We start from the raw sequence: 15,449 nt of genomic DNA, 5'->3' as shown, positions 1-15,449 counted from the left end.
CTTCGTATCTATGTGACTCCACAAAGAAGTATACATACATTCACACTCACTTACCCACAAGTATACAGAACTGAGGACTGGCAGCGATGGCATGTCCGCATGGCGGCGCCGCGCTCTGGAATTCGGTTAAAGCCACTAGTAACATCAATACCAGCTGCGCACCTCGACGGCGACCACAGCACCACCAACGACCGGCAGCATCATCATGAGCAGCAACCCACATCGCCCCTGGAACGATGGGCACATTTTTCCATCAAGATCGCATATCCTTTCTCTGCCGTGTCTGGATTTCTCGACAGAGCATTCTTTACCGGAACGCCGTCGCCCAGCGCTAACGGTGAAATCAAGCGCCACTGCAACCTCGCCCTCTCGCTCGTTCTCTTCCACGAAGACACGAGCGCGTATACAAACACGCGCACACACACGCGAGCACCAAGAATCACACCATACAAGAAGCGCTTACAGGTACTTACAAACACCAATAGGATAAGCCGCAGCGCCAGAAGTAACAGCAAAGTCGCCACTGACAGCTCTAGTACCCGCCCAAATTCTCTCTGTTAGCCAGCAGCGCCTGCTCACTAGCGCTGGTGCGTAGATGGCCGGCCGGCCGGCCGAGCTGGTCGTAAGATCTGGCTCTCGGCCGACCCGTCTTTTTCTTTCTCACCCAACGCCCTCTCCCCATACCAGCTGGGAACATCTTTTCATCTTCGTCGACTTCGTCTTCTTCTTCTTCTTTCCCCTGAGTATGCATTGAAGTGACGCCCTTTCCCTTCTTGCCCCATTCTGCCATCACCCATCGTCACTCGCGATCGTGAACCCATCGCTATTGTTGGGCTCTGTGTGTGCTTTAAAAGCAACTGTCGCGTGGCTCGAGGCTTCAACTCTTTTTTTCCACCGTGACAGGACTAGCGGTAGGCGCGCATCGAACAAGCGTACAACTCACAGAGACGAACAGCCGCTCTCAGAAATCGAGACTGCGCACAAATCTTCGTTATTCCTTCTGCTTTAAGGTATGGTGCCGCCAACAATTGTCATAAAGCTTATGCTGACAATGACGATGGTGAAACGCCCCCATCTGCCCCGTTCCTCCCACATATGACTTTTTTTCCCTACCGCCTGTAACAGCAACTGCATCCATTCATCTACCTAGTTTTCGAAATCGTGCAAGCTTCACAACATCATATCCCACAGCGACGAGTGCACCCTGAAGTAATAACGCGGCGCACTTCTGTTCAGTGTCATGTGATAGAAACTCTCGTATCGGATACGCTGTGCGTTTGTGCTTACCAGAGTGCGTCTCGTAACGATCTCCAGCACGTGATAAATACGGATATGAGCATAATCAAAATAGTTTTTCTCTGTCCTTCCACGCTGCTCTATCAGTTTTTTTCATCGTCTAACGCTAGACAGAGATAAATTTCTTTCCCTATTTGTCACGTAAACAGCAGAGCATTTTCGTAGACCTGCGTAAGATCACTCATCTTCCTGATTAGAGATCTCCATTAGATTCGTTGAACATTCGATCTTTCATTGAACGACCACATCTGCAATGACGCAAATGGTTATGTTGATCTTCTAGTTCCCTTAAATACTAATTTGATGTGATTTAAGCTAATCACATCGAACCCAGATGGTTATTTTTTCCTGTCTAACGACGAATTTGCAACTCCGTGATGTGAGATCGTTATCCTTACACAGCTGATTTTTAAGCTATCTCAACTTTTCACCCCAAAAGCAGACCTAGAAGGAACGAAAACAAATCTTACCCTGGGATCTTCGATAGAAAGATGTGCGATCTATGTAGTAACTCTTCAGAGGTACCGGCCGAGTGAACAAAATAGGAACGACGCTACGCCTGTAACAACAAGTGGCTAGCGTAAGCTGGCTTTCATTGTCGAATGGTAATTGGCACCTGTGTACCTTTTTACAAACATTGCGTGTTCCTGTCGACTAACAGCACTTGTATACATATTTGACAACCAACAACTCGCCATCTTTTATGCCAATGGCAGCGAGCAGAATCAAAGTGTGCACTCAAACTGGCGGGTGCCTTACCTATAGGTCCGAATCGATCGGTATGCCTTTCTTTTTCGGTTATTCGTTCTTCCGTTTTCTCTACTAGTCCTTTCTCGGGTGCGAGAAATGCACCCCAAACAAACCGGCGTTGGCGACAAACATCGACAGCGGGGGGTAGGCCCGTCACCTCACTAGATGCTCGTGCGTGTTCTTCTTACTAGAATATTCAGCTTTCACTTTCTTGCATCGTACGTTTCGTTAAAACCGCGAGCAGATACTGCTGTCCCCTGGTGCAGGTCCAACAAATACTGAGACAGAAAGCGCGAAGCTTTCTAGCTCTTCCGAAGACACTGATTCGAATTATTTCTCTACAACATTTCCACTCCCCGTTGCTGGTCTTTCTTGTGTTGCCTGCTAGAGTGTTTCACCTAACTAGAGTGGTACTGATGAATATAAAGAAACAGCTTTGTTTCCACTTCAGAAATCAGAAAAGTAGGAACGAGTACGCTAGATAGAGAAATATATCGTTAAGTACAACTTATATTCAGAGGATACCATTAATGATGATAATGCTTTGTTCACGATTGGGCATCGCGCCTGCGCGATGTCGTTTAGGTCACGTCATCAACAAATATCGAAATGCGCGCGATCCTTAAGCTTATCGCCTGTGTGGTGATGCTACACTGCGTATTATCAGTGCCTGTTGATACCAAAAAAGAGGACAAATCACTTATCACCGGAAGGGCCTCAATGCTTGGCAGGTAAGAGATGGCACCCAGTACCTATACCAACAGAAATCTTCACCGGTCTACTAGGGCCGGACAGACAACTGACAAATGGGAAACATTTGAACAGTTTCAATTACGACACATGAAACGTATTCGAACTTTTGCTAGTTTACGTGAGACCTCTTATCGTACACATGGATATTTAGCAGTACCGTTACATGTGCCAGTTGGAAACAGGCGTCTATTGATACTCGCATTTTATCACGCGACTAAAAAAGCCCTCTGAAGCTTTTTATTTACAGTAAACAGACTTCTACTAGTTCTTACTTTCTACTTCCTATAATTTTGTTAATACTCGAAAAAACGCCTACTAAATAACTACTATGTGTACATTGGAACAGCTTCAAGGGTCACATTTATCGTTTGAAACCCACTTTTTTTTGTCTCTTAGTTTTATGTAATTCCCAGATATAAGTGACTACGTGCTAAACAATCGCGCTTTCTGCGCTCGTTTTGTGTATCTGCGCAGCGCACAAAGCGTTGAGGAATGGGCGAATTTTCGGATTGTTTTTCTTGCTCCCTTTCTACTATGGCCGTCAGCTAAATAAGGTCATCACTTAAAATGCCTAAAATATGGGTGGCGCTAATATCAGTGATGGCGCGCACTGATGATTTTGCCGACATTGCCAATGGGCTTTAAACTTCGTCTAAAAACGATGAACGCTTTTCGTACCGCCGCCGCCGCCGCCGCTGCGGCTGCGATCATCTCCGTAGCAGAATTTGCCGCTGCGGCCATCCACAACGACGGCTGTAGCCGTAATCAGTTTTCGTAGTAAATCCTCGGTGTTTTCGTTTCGTCTCTCCGCGTCCCGTTCAACCCCCGCCCTCGTTCCGCTCGTTTTTCTCGATGATGATGAAGACAACTACGGCGACTTTCGGTGTCAAAATGTCATTGGCCCGATGCTCCCGATTTCGAGAAGTCACTTCTCGCTTGACTGTAGTGATGATTTTGCGGCCGCTACCGCTGTCGTTGGTTTTCGTTTGTGGTTGTACCGTCCATCCGTCCCGTTCCTTCGCCTCGAAACTAAACGAGCCCCAAAAGGAGAGGACAGTGACAAAAAAGTCGTCATCTCTTCAAGCTTTTGGTGAAGGCAAGCAAGATGGCTGCCGCTGCGAAGCTCTTATTTTGCACATTGTCGCACGGCGCCGATATGGCTTCACCAATTCACAGGCTTAAAGCGTTCGGTATAAATGTGATACACATTTTTAGCTAACACCATGATTATTAAACTTGAAGTAATAATAATACTCGGACTTCAAACTAATTATAATCACTAAAATCAAGCTAAAGCCCTGACAGTCATAGGCTGGTAGAACCTGTCAGACGTCAAAAATCGGCTAGAGGCTGATCCAGTACGTTGATTGAGTCGTTTCCGTTAGATGACGTGATCGCAAACACGACGACGTTGGTTTTCATAGAACCGTATACGTCGACCTGAAGTTTTTTTCAGCTATGCAACGCGCCTCTATAAAATTGGTACTACCAACAAAAATTACCCTGTCTAGTATATTAGTACGAGTTTCATAAAAATGTTTCTTATTATAAATTCGACTAATCTACGTAAAAAAAGTGAAGTAGAATTGTCAAAGGAAGATAACGAAGAGCATCCTCGACTGTGCTTTAAGCCGCAATTAGAACTTGTCATACTAGCTCTCATTTGCAAGTTACTGTTTGCTTCTAAAGCGCATGTGCCTGAACTTTCGAAACCTATACAATACCGTTTCGAAAAAAGTTAAACTGCGCTTAAAATTTGTTACACGTTTCAAGTCGTAGTTCCCAAAGCGAACATGTCGACTGTCTAGACTTCGATCATTTCTAGCCCTAGGACTCTCTGACTTACGATCAATAAGTTCACAATTCGCAAGAAAAAAAGTAGGCAGACCTGTGAATAGCGTTGCTCAAGACGTGAACACGTACTCACGCGTGTGAGAATATGATATAGAGATGCGGTCGTTTGGTGTCACAGAACGAAGAACGCTCCGACTAAATAAATATACCATTCCTTGTAGTGGCACCGAAATCAGCAAACACAGCAGCGGATACAGATCATCGATGATTCAATATATATTGAAATCCTCAAAATGTTTGCCAGCTAGACTCTTCATCTGATTACGTTTCAGTTGAATTATCATCTTCAGAACACTGACAACATAGCCTTGGCTCGTTTCTTATGCACATCTGATTTCGCGCGGCCAATGTAGCAGTATTTTATTTTCGACTCAGAATTGAAAGCGTCCCTGGCGTCCTTTCAACATTCTATTAATTTCGAAGTTTATTGAAACACAACGGCACAAATAAATGACACTTGCGAACAGATCGATTGGAGATGACTTATACCGTACAGTTAAGCCTGGTAACTTGAACGTTAAGTTGATGCAATTTTTATTTGTAATATAGGTTCGAACCGATTGTAAACTCTGTCGTAGTTCCATTTCTTGTAGCAACCGGCGTTGTGTCACTCGTGCGAATGGTTCCCGGCGTCGTTTCATCTCTGCCTGGTGAGATACGGCACACAAACAATATTTAATATAATCACCATTATAGACCTACGTAAAAGTAAAGTTTTCAATGACGTAACTTTAAATGGTTACCGTCAGCAGTTGCTAGTAATCCCCAATCTGTGTAGATGCGTCGGATTGAGTACGCTTCTTTGCCAGCGTAACTAAGATTATTGTTATGGTCCGCGTCGCGCACCTGGGTCGATGTCCTCTGGAAACACTGTTTTGTTTTGTCTTTTTGTTCATTATCAACCGTGTACATCCGTGCATTTTTTCTTCGTTACCACCGGCCTTTTGCGTTGTATCGTAATGTGTGTTTGAAATCTAAGCCTTCATAGATCTCTGAATACGAATTAGCGCTTTGTTAGGACACTTATTCACTGTTAATTTGTTTTAGGAATGTTGGGCTTCGCCAAAAGGACTGGGTACGAGGGTGTTGCAGGTCTTGGAGGAGAGCAGGTACGAGTTGAAGATACTGTTAATGATATAATTGTTAACATTCGTTTCACTCAAGTTCTTTAACTTTGTTGAATGGAGCCTTGAAAGCGTCCTTAGATCGGGCTTCTAGTACCTATGAATTCCATCATTCATCCCTTGTCTAATTTTGAAGTTTTACCTAACGGGAACTTTTTGGCCAATCGTTGAAAATCGTTAATCCTTAAACGTAGCATGCTTGCTCGCCAACGTTTTGTTTAAAACATCATATTAAATATGAACTAAATTAGGTTTTAAATAATGTCTCAAGGTTAGCTGTGGATAAAGATCTAATACTAACTCTTACAATAATTTCAACTGTCTCAAAATGTTTACTATGCTATATATACTATTTAAATCCAAATAGGTGCCGAAGGAGTTTTATGACATAATGACAATGTTGGATAATGCTGCCATTCGCTATGGACAACCCGTGTCAGCTGATCCCACGGTTGCCGCTTCTCACGTAAGTGCTGTTTGTGTTTGTAACGTTTAATGTTTCGATTTACATACACCCTGGACAATAGCTATTGGCTAGTAGAGAACTATACGAGTGGTAAACCCATCTGTGAATCCATATAAAACCCGTCGCATATATTTCACGTTATCCTACAACATCATACATAGGGCTGATCTTACTTTTCTGCAAGCGTAACGTTTTTGTATCTCCATTGAAGTTACACGTTCATCGGGTGCAAGAAAAAAAAATAACTTCATTTTGATTGTATCTAAAGTGAAAGCACTGTTGCCAACAATACTTAGTCACGCAATATCCACGCCACTCGTTTGGACTGAAGTGAGAACGGAAATGAGCTGACGCTCGTTCCTAACGTGACTGCTTGGAGAAAAAGGACGACGTCTGTAAATGGCCTGGTAGAACGATGAGTGTCAAGAATGAGCCCTGAGTAGACATTTGCCATCTCTCCCTTTTGTTCCTATGCGTTTCTGTCTACTTATTTCGTGAACTTTTCAATCACTCCACCCCATCTGACAACAAGTTGCAGTTCGTTTCGTTGCTGTAACTTCGTCTTCGTCCAGCTGTCAGATGCTTCGTTAACTTCTCAACGAAAATGTCGACGAGCACGACAGCCATCTTTCTTTCTGTGTAAGCCTGTTGCTACATTCAAGCCGCTTGATTTGCTGTCCCGTATTAACTGTTACTACGTTCTATTCCACCGCATTATCGAAAGGCACCTTCTCGCGCAGATATCATCCCGCTCGCGCAACTATGTTAGCTCAGACGGGAAGACAGACAGCTTTCAGTCCCTCGGGCTGACTCCGTGGACTTTTTTAACCGGTAGACTGAGCAAAAAGAAAAACTGATGCGAGCGAGGAAAATGCCGACAAACAGAATAACAACAAGAGCACTAACGACACGAAAACGAGGTTCAACAACGAGTAGTAACGTACTCGTGCATGGACCCAGATCTAGTTGCTGTATGTTGTTAAATCTTTGTTACTGTTGCCTTAGAACGTTTTCTGCTAAGCGAATTTCCCATCATTTGCTTAGGGCGTGGAGCTTCCCCGCTTGCAACTCTCTTACGAAGGAGAGAAGAACACAAAAAATTTCCGTTTAGCGTTTTTGCTCGCTGACCCAGTTTTGCCCATCACAAGAATGGCTAAGGGCCATCATTTTACTGAAGTAGACCCGCCAACAAACCGATGATCAGAGGTGGCAATTTGCTCGTCGTTGTTCGAGAGAAGGGAGGTAAACGACTGAAATACAGTGAATGATGCCGGCATCTATGTACAATTTGAACAACAGGATTGGCTGATTCTGATAGAGAGATGGGGCATGCTGGCAGAGATTTAGCATCTGATGGGTATTGCCTCTCACGAATCGGACGTCGAACATCTACATGTCACGATTGTGCTTCAGATACTTTTTAATTGCATGCCTCATTTTTGTAACAATATAGAAGAAGTCATTACCGAAATGATAGAGCGGAAATTACTTTGGATCCACTATGAATATAAAATCTAATTATACCTTTGTCTCCGCATAAGGATAAGCGGAGTGGTTTTTATCGTCTCTATCACATTTTTCGCTGTAGATTAGATTGCAACGGCCAAGTCAGGTACGAATGATAACGCACTCCTTCAACGAGCCGTGCGGTCTTTGGCCAGGAGAAGCTAGAGAATTTGCTTCCGGTCGCATACGCCCAAATAACGTTTCGCAAAGATACAAACACATGCGCAGGCTGACCTTAACGAATTCTGCTATTGTTTTTTTGGATGGCTACATCGATTGCTTAAAATGTCAGTACTTGTCCATTTTTCACGTCTGTTAATGGTTCGAGGTTCTTCTACAATTTTCTATTGGCCAAGAGTCTATTGGCACTAAGCAAGTGAGCGATGTGTCGTTTTCGATTATGATCGCCACCATGACACCGATCATTGTCCGGACAATGACTTAACGGCCAATCGATGTTTTCCTTTAAGCCTCTGGCCACGGATCTCGTCCCCTGTCTCTTTCTGGTCCCATGGCCTGCGTTATTGTTGTTGTCGTTGTTGCTTTTGCTGTAGTGTTACGCAATCTCAAAACTGATGTCGGTTTTTACAAGGAGGAATGCGAGCCCCGATCATCGGCGTGTGTTATCTATGGGTTGTCTGTTGGTGTTAGGAGGCCTTCGGGTAGCGTTTAATGCCGGCAGCTTAATGGCTTTCAAATTGATGTTAAGGATAAGGTTGCTGATGGTATTAACGCTGATGATGGATGTCGACCATCTTCAGATGACTGTTTCGATCTGGGTCAGTGGGTCAGACAGAGGCCACATTCACTTTCTTTGAGTAGCGATTTAGCTTTCTTCTGCCAAATGCTATAAACGTGTCGAATATTGTTGTTCCATGTTACTATTATGCTACGTGTGCTCGAGGCCAAGCTCGTCAGTTCCTTAGAAAGGTAAAATGCCGATTGCTGCGAGGGCCCATTGGGGTCGAATTCATGCACCGAGGCATTTAGGATGATGCAGGAACCGTGTCACACAGCTGGAACCCAACTTGCCACGGCACATTTTATTTGTCTTCATTCAACCGCGTTTATACGTTCCGTCATTAATGGATTTAAACAATCATGTATTCTATCGTTACGGCACATTGATACGCTTCGCTATCAAGCCTGGCTAAGGTTAAACTATACAATGTCTAGGCTCGACTAAGGTACAACCATTGGAAGATGACTGAGTGCTAACCTGATCATTAGGCAGACTGTTGGAAAGAAGTTGCCTTTTTCCGTCGTTAGCTCTTTCGGGTCGCCACAGCTATCGCTCGCCATTGACTGACATAACAAAACGTGCATAATTGTTTACATTTCAGATAGAGAAAGAGATAGAGAGAGAGATTTCAGATAGAGAGTATTACTTAGGTATGCGGCAGCACAAAAGTATCTGTATATAGTACAAAAAAAATGTCTGTATCGGCTCGTTAGCTGCGTCACATTATACTGACTGCTATTTTTGTATCATATTTAATCGGTTTTAGCTGATTTGTTTCTTGCTGACAGGTACTGTAGGGTGTATGAATGAGAACGTCAGAACGACAGATCAAAGGTAATATGACTTTTTAATCAAGTCAACATAATTTTCTAATCCGCAATATAATTACTGCTGTCGTGAAAGAGGTTCTCGGCCGGCCAAATTTTCGCTGATATCAGACCAGATCAAAAGCAGATATTTGGTTCATGAACAGAATGTGTCCATACTTCATAGCTTCCTTTTCGATTTCCTTCATGACCTTCCGACCTCTCACGCCTCCGGGTCATGCCCATACAATTCTCAGCCAGCTTGTTGGCATGTCCAGCACTCTTATCGACTGTTTGCGGTTCTCGTTTCTACTAGCAGTGCTCATTGTCCTTTTCAGTGTTCCGAGCTATTCACAAACAGTTCGGATCAGTCTGTTGCTTTAGATTTGAATCATGCTGGTTGTCGAAGGGTCTGTAAGCGTCCACGGCCAATTGTCGAAAAATGAATGAGGCGTTAAGAAGGCCAACATACGAAAAGTCGGGCAAACAAATCATCGATGTAGATGAATCGGTATATTCGACTATGCAGTCATTTACAAACCCGTTCGGGTGACACGTTCCATGTCCTACACGCGCAGCGGAAACGCACTGGCCATAGACTGCGAGAACGTCAGAGACTACTGAAAAGATTTTTACGAGACGTTACTTCCTTTCAGTATTACAGTGATGTTCGTACGTGGAAACGTAGTAAGCAAGCAAGCATCACCCGTATGTATAAGCTCTAGCTCCCTGTTTTCCTACTCTTGTTTCGTTGGGATAGGCGATTTTTAGCAGAATCATCGGGACTACAAACCATTATTGTGCCCTCCCTGTTCGATGTCTGAAGCAAGCAAGGCATAGCCGATGTTCTTTCTGATTGCTCGCCTGATTTCGCTAATCATCAGACAGGCGCCACGCTAACGACTCGTCTGCGCCCAGCGCCATATTCTCCAACTATAAGGCCACAGATCTAATTGCCGTGAACATCTCTTCGTCCTAACGGAAGCGTTCCTTGACTGGCTCTTTTATTACAATGGACAATTGCAATACTTTTAATTTTTTTCCTATGAATTGAACTGTTTTTAGTGAAGGAGTAACGACGAGGAACACATGATGCTAGAAATACAATTGGCAGTTTGTGAAATGCGCGCTAGAAATATGTAGCGGGCGCGAAATTTTGGCACAAAGCGGCAGTAACGATGTCTCGAACGCTGGTCCCTCTGTCGATTGACTTCGGTTTAGACAAGGGTGGGTAGAAACTTGTCATTTGTTAAAGAGTGTTTGGGCGTGCATGCTGCCTAGGTGTCATAAGATGGCGCGGGTGGGGTTCGCATCACCCAAAATAACTACTCCGTCGTCATGACTGTGTACAGCATTGTGGTACCTTTTCATGTTGTGCTTGCTGTCTCTATGCGAAACCTGACAGATGAACTACGCGTTGCGATACAATGCTTGTTAGACCAAAGGATAAAAAATAAGCGGAGATTTGAGAAGTTTTTGCGACTGCCATCACCAGCACGCATAAAATAAATTAAGAGTAACATTCAAGATGAAGAGCTCAGCAGAACAGTAAATGTAAACATAGATAAGATACGGAACAACAGCCAGTGATGATTTTAGCTAAATCAATGCGGGTGCGAATTTATCTAGAATCGCTGAGCGAGCACACTTTGATAGCAGCAGAAAGTACTATAACAGAAGTCATTTCCCAATTTAATGGCCGTAACGAGGATAAAAACGTTATTGTCGTAGCCAAATTGCCAGTAGCAACACAAGCGTCAGCAGATAAACGTTATTGGTTCGTGGCCGACCTTTTCTTCGTGTCAGATTGAAGGCCCGCAAACGAGTGATATTCTTCTCATGAATGTAAAAACAAGCAAATTTTCGTCACTCTGGTCCCTCTCTGCACACATTCATGGTTGGAGAAAGGCCGTATTAGACCGCACCGAATTTTACGCCGCATTACATAATTCTCCGATGACACATAAATTGGGTGTTTTTATTTTTAGCGGCCTATTGTAAAGCTGTTGGTCTGCTGAACTCATCTCCTCTATGGTGTCTTCGTTCAGTAGTTTTCGACCTCGACAGATAGACAGATAGACAGACAGACAGACAGACACAGACTATTGCTCTGAAGGCTCCAAGAACCGCTGTCCAAATGCAACCTGCATTTTCTAGGGAATGCCATTGAGATCTTGTCATAGTCATGTGGAAGTCATCCAAATGCACACGTACCCCACCCGTCTCTTAAAGCCATTATTTAATTCTCGGAACAATAGCTCCCGGAGCACGTTTTATCGAACGTAACCTAAAGGCGCATCTGTTAGGGGCAAAGTTCTAAAGAGTAATTGAGAGCGGATTGGCGGTGCCTTTTGTCAACACATGTTCAGTGGCTTAAGGTCTCGGTTCACCCAAGATAGATTTGCTCTGCTAGTGATTGTGATAAGGAAAAGCACAGTAAAGTGTCACACAGTATTTTGATACCACAGTTTGGGTGGGTCGTCTATTGGTACAGCCGAGAGAACTATTGTTATGGGTATTTATTAGGTATTTATTAGAAAACGATACCATGGTTGAATGGGCGTGCTAACAGTATCTGAACGATGTATCAGTGGCATTTTATTCAACCTAAAAATGTAGAAAAAAGTCCCCTATCACAAACGCGGAAAACTACAATGTTAACGTCAGTGCCGTAAAAGTTACTAACCAAAGTTTTTTAGAGAAGTGGGATTGGTTCATGACTTGCGGAATCGAGTAGACAGTAATAACTGATTTTGAAACATATCTACGATGTTTCAAATCAATATTTATAGTTTAGTATATAAAATGGTCTGCATCGGTAGGCAATTGTATGACACCACGTATTTCACAAAAATTTTTAATTTGTTCTTTTTGCAGATATGTATAGATTGTCTTAGTGTTTTAATAAAATTTAGAGAAGGAAATGTTTAATAATAAGTGAGCTTTGTCTGCTTCTATTTTTAGTTCTAGTAATTTATATCGCACATACGGCAATAGTACCTGATAAAGGTATTTTCAGTTGTAGGCCGGTCATCTCTCCGCGGGACCCGGTTATGAAGTTAACGTTCTTAATAGAAATTTCGTATTCGTTCGCTGGTTTAAAAATATGACGGATATTTTATTGGCACATTTTTCTGCTTAACGTTATCTACTGTCGGTATGACTCCTGTCTAAAACTGTCTAAAAAAACAAGCGACCAGCCCAATCAAAGTAGAATGATGTCCTTGTGATGCCGACATTTATAAAGAGATGAATATAAACCTACTTTATTTTACAATTTTTCAGCGTCAGCCTGTGACTTCTGTTTCGCAAGCCTACCCCTATCAGGCGTATCAGGCATACTTGGCCCAACAAGCTCAGACACAAGCAAACCAAGCTGCGCAGGCACAGGCGACTGCTGCACAAGCGCAGGCCGCTGCTGCCCAGGTACTATTATTGTTGCTATTATTGTTGTATTTTTCAATGAATAAAGCTTTCTACTTATAAATGTGTTACAACGATTTTCCAGGTTGCACAAGCATCACAGGTCCAGAAGGCTCAAGCGACAGCGCGCCAACACCAGGGTTGAAAATAGAACCACAACAACATCAACGACAATTATGGAACTAGCCCCCCCACCCCCACCCCGCCCCGCCCCCGCCAACCCCAACCCCCCAGGAAGGAGCCAAGGTTTTTTTAGGTTCTTCTCAAAATCTTTACATGGACCTTACTTTGGCCTTTGGCAGTCTGCTTCGACGTAAGTGAACGGTCCTCAAGAGATGCCGAAGAATAAGCTTTGCTTTGGCTGACTGCTAAACCGGTTTAGTCGGCCACCTTGATGCTCATATCAAGACTACCTGTACATCCGTTTCTATCGAAAACACTTTAGCTCTTTGTCCCTCAACGATGAGTTTTCTAATCGGTGTTAAGTAGAACGATACAGCTAGAGATCTGCTTTCGTTCCGTTCGGATTCTCATTTCTGTTTTTTTTTTTAAATTTTTTTTTTTTTCGATGTTTTGAAGATTTTTCAATATTCGACAGATCTTCTCGATATATTGTTATCTTCTGTAAATACCGCCATTATAAAAATAGTAATATGTTTAATTTTATGATGTTTGGTCCTAATCTTCTAAGCTTATGTGCACATTTACTCTTGTTGGTGACAACTTTTAATGATTCGGTAAAATGGTAACACCCCACAATAATAGCAGCTTACTTGTCACTGCTTGAGTTGATCCTGTCCTAAATGCACCTTCGCATGTACACGTGGTTCCAGCATAGCTTATAGGGGCATTTCTCTATTCTTTTAAATTGCGTTTATAGCGTCATCTGTTAATATCGTAACATTGACTTCACTAATATACATTCGCAAGGTAGTTGGCTACCGTCAGAAACACCTTTGATAGTGGGGTGTTTTTGTCCGCTTCTCATTGGCATAGGGATTAGAAATTACCCTAAACATGCGAGAAGTGGATATGTTATCCTTCAAACAAGACACAGATATACTAGTGATGAAGTGCGTTCTTTCAGTTATCTATTATGGGACAGTAATTCGTCCCATACTATTTATTGGTGCTGAATGAATTTATCTGGCCATCTCTCCGACCCCCTATACACACAGACACAACGCCCCTGTCCAAGGGTTCTCCTCTAGTCTATTCTATAGTTGTTTCTCATTCTCAATCTTAGTGACCCATCCAGAATTCATCGTGATCTATAATAGTGCCCAAATCAAATGGAACAAAATGTTCCCTTTGCTCTTCCATTCTTCATAGACAGCATCGTCCATATCGACCGCAGTTGGTCGCCGAGTTTTACCTACCCTTAATAGCGCTACACGAGACTTGGATGAACAATGAACATGAATAGGCTGTTATTTTAGTTAGACGATTTATATTGGATAAAGTCAATTAGGACAACTTTCTACGACGGTGATGATATTGTAGCATCGTTGCTACAGGAGCTTTCACGACTTTTCTACGAATGATCGTTGCTATAAGCTGACGATTCCATAGAATCATTGAGATCCTTTCCATCACTATATATTTTCACCCGTCAATGAATAAAACAAACGAGTTGATTGATATTGTTGCTCTCGTCATTGCTTAGTTAAGCGCTAGTATCCGTGGCTGTCAAACAGTGGAAAATCTATACTTTCAGTACTATTTTTTTTTTCCTATCCAAGTACGATACGACAATATTACTATAGGAACTAATAAACTTCGAACTTGTGGGTTAATTGGCGCACGCCTCAGTTGAGGGCAAAAGATTATGCTGTTTTCTAGTGATACGTACGTAAATCAGCACGATCACATGTCCGTCTCGTATGAGCTAGACTACAGCCTATGAACTGAAAAAACCAACACGAGCCCCTACCGTTAAGCCACGTTAGTCGATGCCGATCACGAGCAATGCAATATACGCTTGGTTGCCGCCGTCTGGGTGATTGAACTCTCTCCTTGCGGCCGTTTTTAGCTGCCTCTTCCAAAGTCACGTCAGCCAGAAACATTCCGACCTTCTCAAGCGAAACTTACAAATATGCTATAAACTACTAGAATACAAGATGCAAAATGAAGCACAAAATACGTTGTATAAAAGCGTTGAATTTTGCCTCTTTTTTCCTATGATTTTTGATTTTCAACATGAATTCGTTTTTGTAGAAAAAAATCAATAATCTTTTGTATTTTTTTCGGCAAATCTCATGATGCCGAAGAAGTGTTTTTTTTTTCTTTTTTTTTTTTTTTTTTTTCATTTTTAACATCTCTACCCTAATTCCATTACTGACGGTAGCTTTGAACGGGATGAGGCAAGGCTACACATTTTCCACCTCATCGTTCGTGTATTGGATAACTTTTGAAAACTACATATAATCACGTAGCGAAAAAGTATTTTAAAGTAAAATTACTAAGCTAAACAGGCACCAGTTTGGTCGATGATCTACCACTGCGGCTTCTGTGACAAACGATTGGTCTTCATTGAAACTAAAACAGCGCCACTAGGAAAGTTCTGCAAAAACCGACATACATGATCGTTTGGTGATACGAAATTCAGGCTATAGAGCAAGCTCTGCGCAATGAAATCAGAGTTCTCTAATTATTTTCCGGGTAGTTTAAGATGTGGTGGAACAAGAGATGACGCCTTTTCTGTCTACTTTCTGCTCTGTTCGATCTTC

At 42.8% G+C, this 15,449-nt stretch overlaps 1 protein-coding gene across 1 annotated transcript; it reads left to right on the top strand.

Moving 5' to 3' along the window:
* Window positions 1-744: 744 nt before the first annotated feature.
* Window positions 745-14,361, top strand: LOC111261398 (uncharacterized). Its single transcript, XM_022834855.2, has 7 exons — window positions 745-1,010; window positions 2,632-2,777; window positions 5,203-5,303; window positions 5,701-5,762; window positions 6,145-6,243; window positions 12,583-12,723; window positions 12,806-14,361. Exons 2-7 carry the CDS (start codon window positions 2,656-2,658, stop codon window positions 12,863-12,865), a joined length of 585 nt encoding a protein of 194 aa, XP_022690590.1. The 5' UTR covers window positions 745-1,010; window positions 2,632-2,655; the 3' UTR covers window positions 12,866-14,361.
* The last annotated feature ends 1,088 nt before the right edge of the window (window positions 14,362-15,449 follow it).

This window comes from Varroa jacobsoni, unplaced genomic scaffold, assembly GCF_002532875.2.
Source record: "Varroa jacobsoni isolate VJ856 unplaced genomic scaffold, vjacob_1.0 scaffold_553, whole genome shotgun sequence".
NCBI classification, from domain to species: Eukaryota; Metazoa; Arthropoda; class Arachnida; order Mesostigmata; family Varroidae; genus Varroa; species Varroa jacobsoni.
Note: the sequence above shows the minus strand (reverse complement) of the source record. Positions and strands in the feature narration are given on the sequence as shown.